The 18,337-nt window shown below is 39.3% G+C and overlaps 1 protein-coding gene across 6 annotated transcripts in view; it reads left to right on the top strand.

The window, feature by feature from the left end:
• The window catches only part of PHF20L1 (PHD finger protein 20 like 1), an 84,825-nt gene that overhangs the window by 32,653 nt on the left and 33,835 nt on the right, over positions 1-18,337 (top strand). For 5 of the 6 annotated variants that reach the window (XM_074986637.1, XM_074986636.1, XM_074986641.1 and 2 more), the window contains 6 exons: positions 1,455-1,640; positions 1,845-2,051; positions 8,155-8,211; positions 10,264-10,368; positions 17,158-17,322; positions 17,741-17,922. In XM_074986637.1, coding sequence (XP_074842738.1) covers positions 1,455-1,640; positions 1,845-2,051; positions 8,155-8,211; positions 10,264-10,368; positions 17,158-17,322; positions 17,741-17,922 — 902 coding nt within the window. The remainder of the gene's footprint in view (positions 1-1,454; positions 1,641-1,844; positions 2,052-8,154; positions 8,212-10,263; positions 10,369-17,157; positions 17,323-17,740; positions 17,923-18,337) is intronic. The other variant, XM_074986642.1, reaches the window with a different exon arrangement.

Here is an 18,337-nt window from a genome sequence, read left to right as displayed (position 1 = left end):
GTTAAGCTTTTTTAAAATATGGGACTGGTTTGCAAAATTTCAAGATATTGTTGGGGGACAGATAGGTTGGGGAAAGTTAACTGCTGCATAAAATCCTTGAATTATTTTATAACATTTTTGAGCAATTAAAAGCTCTTTCAATATGTATATTTTTGCTGGAAAGGGATAGTGTAGCCTTTCAGATTCTTTTTGAGCTTCACCTCTTAAAGACACTTCGTTGCTCAAAGAAGGCCAAGTCAACTTTACAAATTCCATAGGTTTCTGTAAAGCAGAAGCCTAAGTTTTTTGCTTTGCTCCCAGAGTTGTGCCAAAATAAGGGGTGGTGAGGATTCCTGCATCACATGTTGCATCCTTACATCTACAATTGACATCTTCTTTAGGAGATAAATGTCCCGTAGTTGTGCACCAAATTTTAATTGATTGGTGGAGGGAGTAAAGCCGATACAGTTTTCTGTATTCTCTCACTAAATGTCAGTGGTTTAAAATCATGTTATAAGTTTCCCCCTACAAAACACTATCAGCTGTACATTTCACAATACTCCCAGATGTCGGATAGTAGTTTTGCTTTAGGAGGTTTTGTATTTTGGACTGAAGCTACTACACATCATGTCTTCATTAATAAGACATTTTTTATTTCGTTGCCTAGATAACTTATTTTTGTATTGTGGTTTGTAGCAATTCACACCTCTTTGATTTTTTTTTTTTAAATATACCTGTAATTTTTGTTATGGCAAGTCTTCAGTATGGCAAAGGAATCTAGATAAAACAAAGATGAAAAAGAATGATTTACAAAACTTTAATTTATGCTGGTAAAACACATTTCCCCAAGAACAATATATGAAACGTATGTGAGTTAGATTTTATTTTTTTAAATGAATCAGGCCTATCATATCTACTTATATTTCTCTTCATTTGAGGTTCTTCTTGCTGAGATTTAGACTTCTTGTTATATAGTGCCTTGACAGTGTTTTGATACTTGCAGTTACCAGGGTGTTAATATTCGTTTAGCTAAAAGTGGAGAGATTAGAACTAAACTGAAACATTACTTTTTGTGAATTTACTTGATAAGTTTCATGCTTTTTAAAAGTCTTCTTAACTGACAGTTTTTTGCTGTACTGAAAATCCTATTATTTTTTACACTATAAGTTGTCTACTTTCTCATTGGTTTTATGGGTGGCTCCCCTTAATGCAGATAGGTTATTTGCATAAGGACCTAGTCTCAATGGAGACTAGATCCCCAAATTCATATATATTAAGCAAACAACAAAGTCTTGCCTCCAACATTATCACTCATACGATATTCATAGTTTTTAATCACTTTGACAAAGCACAGTGTGACTAGCAGTTCTGCCGAAGAAAATTATGTAAAGCATGATCCTTCGCTAGATCTTAAAATATTTCCATAAGATTATGACCTATCTCTACTTCATGAACATTGAAAGATCTCTTTTTAGGTCCATCACAGCCAGTGAATCCCCCTAGATCCTACAAATATAGCCAGAGGAGAAGAAGATCACAGCGTTTAGCCACTTGCTCGTTGCCTGATGAATCTATACAAAAACTTCCTTCTCCCTCTCCAGTCACTGATGGGAAAGTGTTCTCCATCAGTGCTCAAAATCAACAGCCATCAATATCAGAGGGTAATGTATTTAATCTAATAAAGAACAACCCAAGAGAATCTGAATCATAGAAATATAAGACCTTTCACGTTTTTTCACTTAATGAAATCTTTGACAAACTTTGCGTACCTTTAGCTATATGTGTTTATTGTAACACTGCAACCTGTACTGTTATTTATTGGGCCTACGTGTCTTTGTTAATATTACATTCTTTCTTTTGTATAGTACCTGATGTTGCTCATAAGTCACTTGAGAAGCGTGGACCATATCTCCCTCTTGACTTAAGCCGTAGTTTAGAAGTTACATCACCGTTATCCACAGACTCAACTTCCCGTAACGAGTACCCCAGTAAAGAAAAGGAAGACACTCAGATGATTACATATCATTCTTCGAAAGCAGTAACTGATGGAAGCATAGCTACAACAGTGTCAGGTAAAGAGATTCAGCTTACAAGCTGTTAGGTTTATAGCAGCTGGGTATATAATGCTGGGTCTACACTTGCCCCCAACTTTGAAGGGGGCATGCTAATCAGCACTATGGGAGATCACTAGTGAAGTGCTGCAGTGAATATGCATCACTTCATTAGGCTAATTCTTACCCATGGCAATGTCAAAGTTTCAAACTTCAAAGTACCAGTGTGCGTGTAGCTGTGGGCACTTCAAAGTGCCTGCACTACTTCGAAGTCCCTTTTACTCCTCAAAATTTGAAGTTGGGGGTAAGTGTAGACAAGCTCTAAGTGTATTCTTTGGGTTTACTCATACAAAATGAAAGGTGCATTTTCTGTTATAAGCTTTCAAGTCTTTCACTCCTCTTGGGGTCCTTTTGGATTTTCTATCTTCTCCCATCTTTGAACTAACTACATTAGTGCTGTGTTTCTAATGTTCTTGAGGGTGGATCTGGTTTTGCACTATGGATAAGAATCAAGAGCAGCAATTTTGAAAAGTAGCAAATATACCAGGGGTCAGCAACCTTTCTGTGGCAGAGTGCCAAAAATTGACCTTTTGACCTCTATGTATGGCCAGAGTGCCAGTTATACTTTTTACAGTCACTAATAGTCCAACTTACAACATCTTTATTAATAAATAAGTAAATAAAGATGCAGAACTTTACTATTTAGGTCGTGGTTAGTAGCATTAGCTAGTCTTCTGTTAATCCACAGATGGCATGGCTTTGAGCAAGCTTCCAGCTGCATTGCGGAGGAGGGACGGGGCTGAGCTTCTGCCTTGGGTGCCAGTGAAAATTTGCTCACATGCCACTTTTGGTACATATACTTGGTCCTGCCATTGGGGCAGGCGGCTGGACTCGATGGCCTCTCAAGGTCCCTTCCAGTCCTAGTGTTCCATGATTGTATGTGCCTGGGGTTTGCTGACCCCTGATATATACTAATATATTCATTGATTTTTTTTTTAAACTGTCACAGTTATTTTGGTACAAGCCCTGGATTAAACACAGTTCATAGAATCACAGGAATCAGAGGATGTTAGGGTTGGACGGGACCTCAGGAGGTCAACTAAGTCATCCCAGCCAGGACCTTGTCAAGCCAGAACTTAAAAACCTTGAGGGATGGAGAATCTACCACCTCTCTAGGCAACGCATTCCAGTGCTTCACCACCCTCCTGGTGAAGTAGTTTTTCCTAATGTCCAACCCACGCTTCTCCCTCTGTAACTTTTTGTTCTGCTCCTGACACACTGAGGAGTTTCTCACCATCTTCTTTAGAGCTCCCTTTCAGGAAGTTGAAGGCTGCTATTAAATTGCCCCTCAGTCTTCTCTTCTGTAAACTAAACAAGCCCAAATCCCTCAGCCTCTCCTCACAGGTCATGTGCTCCAGCCCCTTAACCATTTTTGTTGCCCTCCACTGAACCTGCACCAGCGCGTCCATGTACCTTTTATACTGGGGGGGGGGCCAAGACTGGACACAGTACTCCAGATGTGGCCTCACCAGTGCCGAATAGAGGGGAACAACCATTCCTCTAGATCTGCTTAAAATGCTCCTCCTAATGCACCCTAATATGCTTTTAGCCTTCTTGGCTACAAACGCACGCTGTTTACTCATATCCAGTTTTTCTATACCTCTATATAAATCAGTTATGCCAGTATGAGTCACTCAAAACTGGTATAGCTTCTTAGGCATTGCCAAATTGGAATAGGGTTTATCAGAATAAGCTGTTTTGTACCAATATACATGTATTTTCATTTCAAAGTCTATGCTACTTCAACTATGCTAGTATAATTAAAAGTGCAAAACAGATGTAGTCTGCATATATTTGAGCTAAAATCAGTCTTTCCATTACTTCATGGAATTTGGCAAAAACGATGTAGACATTGGTGGCTCACATCTGGTCCTTCAGAGATGCTGCTGCTGTGTGTGGCTAGGAGGTGGTATCTGGTTGCCTGAACAGGAAGCAAATGACAATTAAAACTCCTTTTACAAAACTGCTATGGTCTCATTTTTATCAGTATTTAGTTTTTACAAAATTATTATGTTACAAATGATGTTGCTTTGTTGGTTAAATTGGTTTCAGGATCAGAATGGTAACCTCTTACTTAATTTTACAACTATTTACTTCAAATCATTTCATTTTATAAAGTGTGGTAACTTACATATTTGAAATTAAAATATTTGGGTTTATGAAATAATTATTTTAAGTACAAATGAAATTATCATTTTGAAAACGTACAGATAGAGAAGCCTCGATATACTACTTTTATATTATTCTCCACTTCCTCTTAAGCACCTCTAAATGAATGCTAGATGAAGTTGTTCACTAGGAACAGTGTAACATAGGGGTGCACAAAGTGGGGGGCCACCATGGAGGGGCATGAAATTTCATAAGGTGGGACACAGCAAGATTGGTGGTTGGACCTCAGGCTCATCCATCTTGTTAAAAATGTTGAAATATGTTGCTCTTTTGTATGTGTATTCACATTCATGTGCTGATTGATAAAGTTTTATGTTCTACACTTATTTTCTTACATATGCCAATTTTTTTTTCAATATGACCGTAACTGAAATTTCCATCAGTTTGAATTATATTAGACAGGTTGTGGGGAGGGCCCTGCTAATTTCAGGGGCAAAAAGTGGGGCCCGACATGAAAAGTTTGTTCACTCCTGATGTAATGGTATGTGCTATCTTCTCCTTTCCTGTTGCTGTAGTGATGGAGTTTACATGGGTGAATCATTTGATAGGGTATTAGAATTCTGTTACAATGATGCTTTCTTCAACAAAATGCCTAGCCATCATCTAGCTTTCTTAGTCACCCAGCTGATTAGTTGTCAGATGATATTTAAGCTTTAGTGGTGTAATTTTAGAATGTTGAAAATTAAGGTAATGTTCTGAATAATGGGTTTATACAGCTAACATAGGAAAATTGTTTAAACTCAGACCTATTTTGGGTGAAGATAGCTTGGGACCTGATTATTCAATAGACTGTTCAGATATGGAGTCCCCAGTGTCCTGTGTCAAGCTAGTAGTGGCCTATCCAGATTATCTAATATGTGTTATTTGGGCTCAGTTTAGATTCTGCATTACAAATGTCTGTTCCCCCAACCGCTGCGCCCCCCCCAAAAAAAAAAATAGTAGTATGTCCACCACATTGGCTCTAAATGGAATCTTAGTTAGCCTTAGTTAATTGTTCATGGAATACAGAAAATAAGCTTCCATTCCTAGAGATGGTTCTTGTGAATTAGGGCAAAGCCTTTTGGTAAGATGGGCTGTGAGTAGTTTTCAGCATGGTTGGGGTTGTTTGTTTTTTTTTGTTTTGTTTTGTTTTTGTTTTTGTTTTTTTTTATATGTGCTGAAAGTGTGTGCTCCTGACTCTGTAAAAATACCAAATGAAGAGTGTTACTTCCTTGGAGAGCTTTACAGTCCTACAAGACAAAGAGAATCTGGGAAGCCCAAAGGAAGAGGTGGTTTAAATGCTTTGCATAGCTAATAAAAATATTTAGTGGGGGTATTTAGGCACCAGTGTGTTTCATATGTGTCTCCTTCCCTTGTCATCATTGCTGCTAAGAGTGGCCTAAGCTGGGGCAGGTGTCAAGGGTATTGGGCCTCAGGAATAGTCTGCTGAAGCCATTGGAAGGGTATAACAACAGCAACTGGAGGAAATACCTCCAAGCAGTAGCCTGAGACCTAGAGGCAATTTGGTTCCTTCTCTCTTCCTAATGCCAGTAGAACTGGTGACCACGGCTGCAGGATGGGGAGTGGGATTTACTTCAGACAGCTGAAACAGTCCAGCAATCTCTGTGTTGGAGAGTTGCTGCTTCTTTGTGTACCTGTCTCTTCTTGCTGCCTGTTCATTATGAAGTGACTTGGCTACTATGTGAGGGAGTAGGCTTCTTAGGTGCTGGAATGCTAAGAGGAAGGTGCTATAGAGCACGAGATGCTCTGTCTGCAGAGAGATGACTAGCCCAAGAGTTGGCTTTGTGCTCTCTCATCACACATGTTCTAGAACTTTACCACTTTCTATAATGAGTCTCTTTTGTGAAGCAGGAGACTTTGCTTTTTAGGCCTCTTAGCCTATCTCAAGAGCACTAAATTCATTTTTATGCTAATGAACTCTCTGAAAGGGGATTCGAACACCAAAAGAACCTGTCCTTGATTTGTAGCATACTCTGTTGAAAGGTAGTGTGTTCAGACTGCTTTAAGGTTTCCTGTAGGGCTAATATTTTACATTATTGCTAGATGCTCATTAAGGATTTTAGTGCTGCAATTCTTGGGGGCCCAACTTTTCAGACACCATAATGGTACCTAATTTTCCAGAAAGTGCTGAGCACCTGCCTTCTGAGAAGTGGGCCCCATTCAGTGTTATTGTAAGTGGTATCCACAATCACTAATAAATTCTGGAAAACTTGGCCTGAATGTTACCAGAAGGTGTACACACAAACTTCACCCAACAGAGTGATTTAAGCAGCTAACAGTTGTTATTGTGCCAAGGGGGAATCAGAGGATCCTAACCACACATTGAGTCAAGCTGCTTTTATGATCCTCATGGTTAAACTGAAGAGTGATAAATGGATTTCTAAATGTTTATGAAATTCAGATACCACTTTATAATTTTGTAAGACTATCTTCCTTATCGTTTTCCAGCATTACCCACCGAGGATTTAGATTGCACCTATATCTTTTCTTTTGTGCAGTTAGGGAAGAGAATTAGTTTGCATTGCTTTGGCTGGTAAGGTAGGTGGGAAATCTGGGTGATACTGGTAATTCTTTATTGAGCAATGTATTTTTTCCCTGTGGCAGAGGGTAAAATAGAAATGCTTGTTAGATCAAAATAATTCTGGGTCTTATCTGTTGAAATTATTTGAAAATTGCCTTGATGGCACTTGATTATGAATATCTGAGTTGCAACATAAATATATTTTTTTCATCTCTGCTCAGTTAATTGCTCATTATTTTGTGCTAGGAAATTGTAAGTTAAAGTCTTAAATCCTAGAACTTTAGGGGATAATAAAAAATATGAAGTCTGTGAAAGCGCTTAGTTTGAAAGTGTAGCATCAAATTCTAATTTATATATAAAGCTTTCTTGACATACACTTAAAATTTACTTTCTTTTCATTTAAATTTTTAAAGGACAGTGATTTCTAGCAGTAACCTAACAAACTTCTGTTAGATTAGAGGTAAAAAAGCATTTTTTTAAAAACCTCCTGAATGTAAAAACTTTAATTTTTGTAGGATTTCTGTTGAACCAAAATTTTTTTTAAGTTTAATTGTATGGAAGGCTTAAATCTAGTAGTGATAACTGTGCCTTCAAAATAAAATAATGAATTCATTGAGGTAAAATCAACCTCTTAACTGTCACCAGTGACTTCCACTGCAGTGAAATAAAAAGACAAGTGAGAAAACTTGTCTAATAGCAGAGAATTAAATTGAAATTAACATCTCTTTTTGGAATTGATATATTTTAAAGAGAGAGGGAGAACAGACCTTTTTGGAATATAACATTTAGTAAATAGACTAAGAGCTAGTAAGTCAAACCTAACAATATGTTCACAATAATGAAAATATTTCGTGTACTTGTCATTTCAGCAGCCTGACTCAGCCAGTCACCTGATATATGGCTGCTATACAGGATTAAATCCTTATTGAATGCCCTATAAATTTGTCTTTTTATTTTCAGCACCCTCATTCCATGTACTTGCCTTAAAAATGCCTTTAACCAATAGCTTAAATTTACCTGCAGGGATTTAAAAAAAAAAAAAAGTCTTCTACTTCAGTCAGCTCTGAAGGGACAGAGAGATACTTTTCTCTGTACTTCTAAACGAGAAATGATTTGAGAATCTTCAGGAAAAAAGGTTAAAGGTCATTGAGAAAGACAAACATTCAGAAGTTGGCAACTTAACATGCTTTTTGTTTCCAGTATTTAAGGCTGAAAAAGTAATTGTAAAATGTCTTTTTAAAAATCAGTGAGTTACGTGAGCCTTTGTTTCATTTATGCATTATTAGGAATGATTGCAGCCAAGTAACTTTTGCAAGAAAGTACATCATTTGTAATTGGTCCCTCTAAGCCTGTGTTTTTTTCTTAAATCTGTAGGTGTATTGAAAACTGAAAAAAAAGTGAAATTGGAAGAGAAAAGCTCATCATCATTTGGTATGCACAGAAAATATTATGCTCTTTTAGGTGTAAGTGCTTAGTGGTTTTAGTATTTCTAAAGCAACCAGCTTTAAAAAAATAAAAAGCTTGAAGCCCAAACACTTAAATAGATGAAAAAGGTCTTCATGGGCATAAATAAACTTGCATGACAATGTATTCCTAAGAAATTGTCTGTTAACTACACAAGAGAGACAATATTGGTAGAAATTTCATGTGTCCATTGCCAAACTAGCTAGGTAGGACAAAAACCCAAATAGGATAGGGATAATGATAGGGTACTGTTTATAATCTTTATCAATCAAATTAGTGGTATTTAACTTGTGCCTAGAGGTGGAATAAGTAAAGGAACAGTCCAGTGGCTTAGATGTCCAACAGAATATGCAGTACCTTCTAAAATGAAATATAATGTAAGGAAGTTTTGGCTATTCACTCTTCAAAATATTACAGTTATGGGCTACGTCTACACTAGCCCCAAACTTCGAAATGGCCACGCAAATGGCCATTTCGAAGTTTACTAATGAAGCGCTGAAATGCACATTCAGCGCTTCATTAGCATGCGGGCGGCCATGGCACTTCGAAATTGACGCACCTCGCCGCCGCGCGGCTCGTCCCAACGGGGCTCCTTTTCGAAAGGACCCCGCTTACTTCGAAGTCCCATGAGGTCATGGGATTAAGGGGACTTCGAAGTAGGCGGGGTCCTTTCGAAAAGGAGCCCTGTTGGGTCGAGCCGCGCTACAGCGAGGTACGTCAATTTCGAAGTGCCGTGGCCGCCCGCATGCTAATGAAGTGCTGAATGTGCATTTCAGCGCTTCATTAGTGAACTTCGAAATGGCCATTTGCGTGGCCATTTCGAAGTTTGGGGCTAGTGTAGACACGGCCATGGTCAGATAAGAACTCATTCCCAAAGTCTCACTTTTGTCACAATTGACTATTTTCCCTCCCCCAAAAAATTCATTTTTGGTACAGATTCAACTCTACATGTCTCTTAATTGCTGATCGGTCTGTGGAGGGGGTTGGAGAAGGAGAAATAGAAATAAATACAATTAGCTCTAATTCAATATATCTGTTCTTATTCTATGTGTCTAAGAGAAATGCGTACAAAAAAAAGAGTATTATCTTAGTCAGTTCTTGATGTTTATTTTCTAAGTGAAGTCAAATCTCCCTTTATTACCTCACAATTGACTGCTTTGGAAATCACTGTGAAATTAGAAGCTGTGGATTATGGTTTTACCTGGGAAGCAAGTAGCAGAGACAGATTATAAAAAAAAAAAAAAAAAGAAAAAAAACCCTCCATTCTTATGCAGAATGTCAGTAATGTTTAAAAAGCAGTAGAAATACAGAAATGTAGCTTTAATGTTATTCAGAACAAACTCTGCTGATGAAGTTTTGGGTGAGAGGACAGCTAGCTGTTAAATGCATTTATGGCAGTAGCAGTTTCAGGTGTTTATCAATAAACTCCATACTTGACCACCTAGACTGCTTTGCTGACAGACGTAATCTTTTCAAATAGCCCATTAAGAGTTCTTCCTGTTCTGATCTTCCATTTTTCTACAGAATGATCAAACCTGGGAAAATAAACGGGTTCTCTACTCTGTTCTTTACCAACTAACACATGTATTACTAATGTATCTATGTAGAAATACACATTTTAAATGTAAGCTTTATTTAAACTGGATCTGTTGGGTTTTTGTGTGTGTGTGTGTGTGTGTCTCACACCTAGAATTCTGCATAATGTTACTTGTCAAGATGGGGGATACAGTTGACTTCTTGATACTGAGAAGCTGAATTGTGTTGCTCTGCTGGGAAGATTCTTAGAAATAAAGTGTTAACTTTTAGGTGTCTCAGCTGTGGAGGAACCCCAGTGCTATCCCAGAATCAGATAATACAAGGGCATTATATGTGACACCGAAAAACTAATTGAAACACTCCATTCTGGGCAGGTGACTGGAACAGCATATTTAAAATTTTAAATGTGACTTTTAGGCTAAATCACAGAAGAAGGTATTTGAGGATTATGGCAATTTTTTAAAATAATTCATTTGCAATTAGGTAAAAAGAAGGAAAAGGAGAAAGAGAAAAAAGAGAAAAAGGAAAAGGATCATAAATCAAAACAAAAGAAGAAGAAGAAAAAGAAGAAGAAATCTAAACAGCATGGTGAGTCCAGTAAGAAAGAGATTAAGACAAAAAGTAAAGATCAGATATCCTTCTGGTTCTGATTGGCTGTAACTTATTGGAATATTTAATATTGAAATTTCATAAATTACCAAAATGGTGTTGAAGTTTCACATAGCAAAAGCATTTTGATTTGGGATGTCCTCTCCTTCTCCCTGTCTTTTCTGTCTCTGGGTGATCATGTCCGCTCATGGCTTCAACTAACATTCTCACATCAATGACATGTAGATGTACTTCACCACTCCAGTCTCCCTCCGTCCAGTTCTGTATCTTAGACTCTCTTTTGTGTCCCATCCTGACTGTCTTACCATTTACATTTATCTTCACATTTAGGTTGTCTAAATCTTGCCAAATCTTGCCACATAACATTGCTATCCATCCTGATAGCTGAATTTTGAAGATAGGTCCTCATCATCTCACTTCTCAGTTACACCAACGTTGTTTTGGCTGTCCTTCACAAATGTAGTATTGCCTCACTCATATTCGGTCAGAATGCTGTTGCTAAGCCCATTTTCCCCGGTTGTTGCTTAAATCTTTTCATCTGAGTCTTTGCAGATCACCAATGGTTCCCCCTTTTATTGTGTCCAACATTAGTTACTTGTCTTCATTGTCAAGGCTCTTGAAGGCCTGCTCTTACTCTCTTTTCATCTCTCATTCACTTTTGAGGTGTTCACTTCTGCATCTGAGCAGTCCTTGATGCCAGCCTTCATAGCTCACTCATTGTTTTTAAGCAAGCTCTTGGTGGTCATTCATCTTCGTGTCAGCCTCTTATTTGTGAATCCGTTGATGGCTGATTAGCCCCATACTGGAGCTGCAGATCTTATCACAGAAGGGACAGGTGTTGGTAGCTGTTGGGGGAGTGCAAGGCATATTTTGAAATTCTTCTTCTCCGCCTTTCCTCATCTACATTGCTTTGGGGCTTCTCAGATTGTGCCACGCCCTCACAGATTACCATTCTCCACTAGGGACGGTCTTGGGCAAGGTTCTCCCCGATGTCGACATGAATGCTGCACTTTCTCATGTGTGCCTTCAGCATGTCCTTATATTGCTTCTGCTGGGCCCAGTGCTCCTATGTCCTTTCTCCAATTTGGAAAACAGAATTTGCTTTTGGAGGTGCTGATCAGACATCTGAACCACGTGACTGGTACAACAAAGTTGTTGATGAATGGTAATGGCTTCAATATTAGGCACGTTCAACTCTTCCAGGATTCTAGTGTTCATGTGCCTATTCTCCCAAGAGATATTTAGGATTCTCCTGAGGCAGTGTTGATGATATTGTTTGTACCTTCAAATGACGCTTGTGTATTGTCCAGGTTTCACATGCGTACAGTAGTGTTGGAAGAACCACTGCACGGTATACAAGGAGCTTTGTCTTGTGATAGATGTCCCCGTTCTCGAAGACCCTTTGTCCTAGCAGGCAAAAGCAGAGCTTGCACAGCTCAGATGATGCTGGATTTCTGCATCAGTGATGACTTTAGTGGAAAGATGACTTCCAAGTTCTCCATTCACTTCAGTAGAAAGTCCTTAAGATTGTCCCATTGGTGAGGGTTGGTGAAGCGCCTAGGTCTTTTTGATGCTCAACATGAAGCTGAGATTCTCATATGCTTCAGCAAAGGCACTTAAGATAGTCTGAATGGCTGTGGTCTGAAGAGCCTCAACCATATTATCTGTGTACTGGACCTCCATGATTGAAGTCATGGAGGTCTTGCTTTTAGCCTTCAGTCCCGTTCATTCTATAGACAATCTTCATGACATCTGGAAGCTTGCCATCAATGAGGTGAGGGGTCATGGCGATGAAGATGCAGAACACTGATGGGGCAATGACGCAGCTTTGTTTGACCCTCATTGTTTCTCAATACTGTTGCAGTCATGTTGTCGTGAAGAACCCTCAAGATGCTAATGAATTATATGGGGTAGACGATCTTTGAGAAGTTGATTGACCGAGCGCTATGATTGACTGAATCGAATGCTTTGGTCAGGTCAGTGAAACTCATTTATAAGGCTTGGTTTTGTTCACCACCTTTTTTCTTGCAGTTGCCAGGCAGCGAAGACCATGTCTCCTGTTCTTGGGAATGGGCAGAAGCCACACTGGGATTCTGGGAGAATTTCTTCTGAGAGTGGCAGGATTCGATTTGCAAGGATTCAAGCTAAGATTTTCCTTGCTATTGCCAGGAAGGAGATGCCACGATAGTTTCCAAAGTCTGACTTGTCACTCTTCTTGGCAAGATTGACAATCAGCGTGTCTGAAATCTCATGGCATCTGCTTCCTATCCCAGATCTTGACAATAAGGAGGTGGAGTTCGTGGCACTCCATCCTACCTTCTTTGAAGACTTTGGCGGGGATTCCATCTAGTCTAGTTGCCTTGTTGCACTTTATTGCTTTGATGGCAGCTTGGACCTCACTCAGAGTAGGAAGTGTTGCAAGATCGTCCCTTTGGCATCTAGAGGTGGTGCATAAGCACTGATGACAATTGCCTGGTTTTTTTTGGCAGGCTTCAAGCGAAATGTCCTGGGATGCTCATTGATGGTGCCAGGGACCTCGGATAGGATCTTTCAGTTTGTTTTTGATGGCAAATCCTACTCTATGAATTTGTTTTTCTAGCTTTAGGGTTCCTTTCCAGAAAAATATGTGCCTTCCCCTGCCTTCTGTTAGCTGTCCTTCTCCTGGTCTACAAGTTTCCGCCAGGGCACATCTGCCAATGTTGAATGGTTGCAGCTTGTGGACGATAATTACTGTCTCTTTTGGGTTGCTCGCTGTCTAGGTTGTCCATTAGAGACCAAATAGTCCATGTTCCAAAGTTGACGGTGTGATTTTGACCACATAGAGGTGAACCCACTGGACATGGTTATCCAGTCAGAGGGGTTGAGGTAGACTATATTTAGAGCACATTTTCCAATCCCCTTGCCATGTGGGTTGAGCAGAGTGAATCGCAGATCGGGCTGCTCAGTTGTGAATGCAGCAGCTAGACCATTCTGCCACCTCAGTTCTCAAAACGGAACAACCGATACATACATCCATTGCTTACATGCTGGTCTATGACTAAAAAGCTTCCAGATTGCACAATCCTGCTCCTGTCACTATTCACCAGTCACCATAGGGTTTAAGTTTAGGAAAATAGTACACAGATGATGAGGCCTGTGCATGATTTCTTTTAATGTGGGGGGACTGCTGCACTGCAGCCACCACATGGTTCTCGACAGATAGAAGGCTCAGGTCTAGTGGCATGGGATCCACAACAACTGGGGGTCTCCTGTCCACTGCAGCCTTCATCTGCCTTCACAGCCATTGTAGTTACCTTTTCTACCCTCTGCCTATTCTGTCATTGAGGACTTTTACTATCATCCTTCATCTAGACCCTACCCCTTGACCTTGCTACTATGGGTAACCCTGCTGGGAGTACTAGACTTCTGACAGTGATACAATAGAGAGAGGGAGAAAAAGCACAAGACAAGCACTACTGTGCTTTCTCCCATTCTTCTCACTTATGCTTAGGAATAGCTTCCCCCACTAAACATTTGCAAAAACAACTTATCCTGCTTTAAAATTCTCCTTTTGCTTGTTGCTTATGATGAACAGCTAGACCGCTGCACTGATGTGGTGAGGGCTGTCTTGCTGCCCAATTTTGTCACATTATTTCCATGCATTCCACTGTCTGTCCCATCGGTTGTCTCTTGTCTACTTACATTGTAAACTCTTTTGAGCAAACACTGTCCTTTTGTTCTGTGCTTGTACAAAAACTAGTGCATTAAGGTCCTGGGCTGTGATTAGGCCTTGTACGTGCTATGGTAATACAAATAATAATTATGCCAAATTTCTCTGATCTCTTCTTCATTTCAGTGATGAGATATTGATTTTGTGAAAAATATCCATTTCCCATAAATGTTTTGGGATTTAGCATTTAATTTATACCACGTATTTTTATTACCTTTTCTGCTGCTTTTTTTGTTATAGCATATGCTTTTCTTTTCTCTGTAACATAAAAGTTGTGAAATGGAAAACAAAAACTACTGACTACCTTAGCCAAGCCCCTCAGGACTGATTTACTTCATGTAACAAACAGTTTACCTTAATAGATGTCAGTCATAGTATTCCTGACTGAAATATTTAGTGTAATCCAGACAAGATTCCTGAAACTCTGGGTTTTTTTGCTCCCTGGATAATTTAAGAACTCCCAAGACAAGGATTTTTAGTGCATACTTCTGCCCTAAGCTTGTGGTTTCATGTTTGTTTTTAATATTCTATGTCACAATATTTCTTGTCCTGTTTTTCTGTACAAATTCTCGGCTTCTTGGTTAGAGACAGTATGCCTAACGATGTTCAAGGCGCAGAAGTGCCTGCTTTTGAGATGATTGCAATCTAACTAGGCAAGTAACAGACAGCAAAAGGAAAGCCACAGAAGGTTTTCTTTTTATATTAAAAAAAAAAAAAAAAGAAAATAAAAGATTGAGGGGAAGCAGTGGTGGTGATGGAACAACTTTTGATGATGTCTTAACATATGTGCGTGAGACTCATTCTTTGCTGCTGCTTCAATGTAATAAAACAGAATTGTGATCAAATTAGTGTTGAAAATGCCTTCCTAGTTCATCACAGTTTCTGACCATGGTTTTCTAGAGCAGGGGTGCACAAAGTGGGCAGCGCGATATTTTGTAGGGGAGCACGCAGCACCTTCAGCTTCCTCCCTCCCCCTCATGGCTTCCACTGCCTCCTCAGTCCTCTGCTTTCTCCCCTGCGGCCTCCACCACTGCTGTCACCAAGGGAATGCCTGTCCTGCTGCTTAGCCAGTGGGAATGTTCAGAGGCCGAGTCAAACAGCAGGGCCAAGCCAGTGAGTTCCTGACTTGGTAAGGTGGCCACATGGGTCCTGACAGGCTGTGTCACGCTGACCCCCCAGGAGTCCCCTGATTGCTGCCTCTGTGGGTACAGGGCTGCCTTCAGCCTGGTGCCACTACCAGTTGTCAACACGGCATAGCCGTGAGTCCCCTTGAGTCTCCCATATACCCTCCTGGGGTTCTCCCGCTTTGGGGTGCCCCCTGGTGCCCATCCGCTTCCTGAGCACACCACCCCAACCCTCGTATCCCTTCCTGTGATCCTCCCACAGGTTGCTTTTGTGAGGGGCAGCTAATTGCAGGGCTGAAAAGTGGGGCCCAACATAAAAAGTTTGCTCACCACTGTTTTAGAGGATATGCTGCACATTTTTCAAGTGAGCGAATGCTCATTCATTGAAATCACGCACGCACACACACAGGCAAAAATTATCCCATAGAAAGTGGTATGCACTTCAGCTAACTTAAGTTTAAGGCTACTTTTCTGAGTTTACCTGAGGACTAAAGTATTTTCGAAAACTCTTACGTATGTCAGCTGAAACCTTCAGTTTATCAGCCTTGGGCTGGCTCTGCAGAGGTGTTCTTTGTAGTGCTTCTGTCTCAGCTCTTTCTGATAGCTCCAGCTGGTATAAAAGGAAAAAGGAGAGAAGGTGGTAGCAGCAGGCACGGAGCTGGGGAGAGGTACCGAATGAATCTGGGGTGGGAGTAGAGATAAAAATAAGAGGAGTGTAGAGGATCATTTCTAGGGGAAAGAAGGAGGACACTAACGGTATAGAATGTATCGGTGATACTGTAGAAGTTACCAGTAGGATGGATAACGAGGACAGAATTCAGAAACGTTTTGTAGTTTCAATGAGACATCTAAATTAGATATTTATCCAAACTTCAGAACTTTTTAAAGCTCTCTCATTGATAGTTTATTGAGTTGGGGTGATGGGGGTGGGTGTGGAAGGGAAGACAATATCACACAATGGTGTCATTCTTTTTCTCTGAAAATTGAGTGTTTTATCTTTTAAAAAATTTACCTAAAATGCTCAGAAATGTGCTCATACCCCTTCAGCAGACCTCAAGTTCATAGCTTAATTGGGAACGTTTTTAAAGTGCATACTCATAATATGTTGGAAGAGGAAGAGCATCGTAACAGCAGTCATTTGGATATATTTAGGCCTGAAATTTGGAAAGCAGGAGAGAAATGTGAGATACAAAGGATCCTGTTTTTCCCAAATGTCAAAACATGAAAAACATGAGAACTGGGGCTCATAATTTCTAGAACACTAATTTTATTTTCCAGGTAAGTCTGCTGCAGTTGCTACAAGGGTACTGTTTGTCTGTGAGAAGGAAATTAAAAACTGTGCAACAAAAGAGGCATGATTTATGAGAATCCTTTCAAACGTAACCAGTACACACAATAAAGTTTGATAGAAAAGAACTGACCAAAAAACAACCCTGCCCTGCATGCAAAGACAAAAACAAACAAAAACAAAAAACCCAAAAAGCCTCAATCAATCAGATGGAGACAACTCTGGTTATGGTATAGTGCAGTGTTCTTTCTCTCTCTTTTTTTTTTTTTCTCTTGTTATAGTTTTAGAAGATACTTTTCACAATCTCAGATATGCATGAAGTGAGAAATAGTAAGTTGCAGTGTATGTACATAAAACAGGCAGAGTTGAAGTCATGAAATTTTTAAATTGGTAATTTTTAGCTCTGCTGTTTTGGTAACGATAATGTTCTTAATATTGCTTACATTGAATACATGTATAAAATAAGACAGTTTAGGAGTTTGTTTCCCTTTGTTTTGGTATATTATGCACTAATGTGTATTCTTTATTTTTTATACATAATGTTATCACAGTTACATAATTGTCATTCTCAGGACTTTTATACTTTTACAAACATACTTTTTTGAATACTGTAACATCAGATAACCTTTGTTCATGTTATTTTGTAGATTATTCAGATTATGAAGATAGCTCTCTCGAGTTTTTGGAAGGGTGCTCCTCCCCACTCACACGATCTTCTGGGAGCTCTCTGACTCTGCGAAGCATGTTTTCAGAAAAGAACAGTTCATACCAGTATCCAAGAGCAATTCTGTCTGTTGACCTTAGTGGAGAAAGTAGGTTGGCTTAGAATATTTTGTTTTAAAAACTCTTATTTCCCAAATAAATTGAATGAAAAAAGGCCAAATTCAAACTAAATAATTTAATTTAGGCATACAGATATGAATTTTTTTGCTGGTATGTTGTTAAATCAACATGTATATACTTTCATGACAGACTGAACAAAACGTTTAACTTCCTCATGCTTTTGTTCTGGTCACTGATTGGATGTTGCCACTCCTACCTCTAAGGTGGCTACATTGCATATCTGTATATACAGTGAAGGTCACCAAGAAGTGTAATCTTTCTTCAGTAAATCTGTGAGTGACTTCCATTATGTGTAGTGCAGGATCATTCAGCATCTAAGATCCTACTTTCTTGTAACACATTAAATCTGTTTGCATATGCAACTTCGGATTTATTTGTTTTTACTAGACCTTTCAGATGTGGAGTTTTTAGACGATTCCTCTACAGAAAGCTTATTACTGAGTGGTGATGAATACAATCAGGACTTTGATTCAACAAATTTTGAAGAATCTCAGGATGAAGAGGATGCACTCAATGAAATTGTTAGATGCATCTGTGAAATGGATGAGGAAAATGGCTTCATGATTCAGGTAAGACACTTCCTTGCTCCACAATCTTTGTGAATTTTTGCCTTCTGTCATCTCTTAAAGAAGGGGGTGATAGCAGTTAACACTGTCTGCACTCTACACTATGCTTCTGTTCTTTCTGTGCACAACCACCTCTCTAAGACTGATGCTGGTACAGTTTTGTGCGCATTCTCTACATGGTACCTCAGAATATGCCAACAGCGCTGGCAGTTGCAATGATACATTAGAACAAAAAAATTCAGAACAGCAACAAAAGTTAGAGGTATGGAACAACTTCCATATGAGGAGATACTAAAAATACTGGGACAATTAATCTTAGAAAATAGATTCAGTAGAGCTATCATAGATATCTACAAAAGAATGGTGTGGAAAATAAAATAGAGACATGTTATTTACTCCTTCTTATAGCACAAGAGGC

This window comes from Carettochelys insculpta, chromosome 2 (genome assembly GCF_033958435.1).
Source record: "Carettochelys insculpta isolate YL-2023 chromosome 2, ASM3395843v1, whole genome shotgun sequence".
In the NCBI taxonomy this organism is placed as follows: Eukaryota; Metazoa; Chordata; order Testudines; family Carettochelyidae; genus Carettochelys; species Carettochelys insculpta.
Note: the sequence above shows the minus strand (reverse complement) of the source record. Positions and strands in the feature narration are given on the sequence as shown.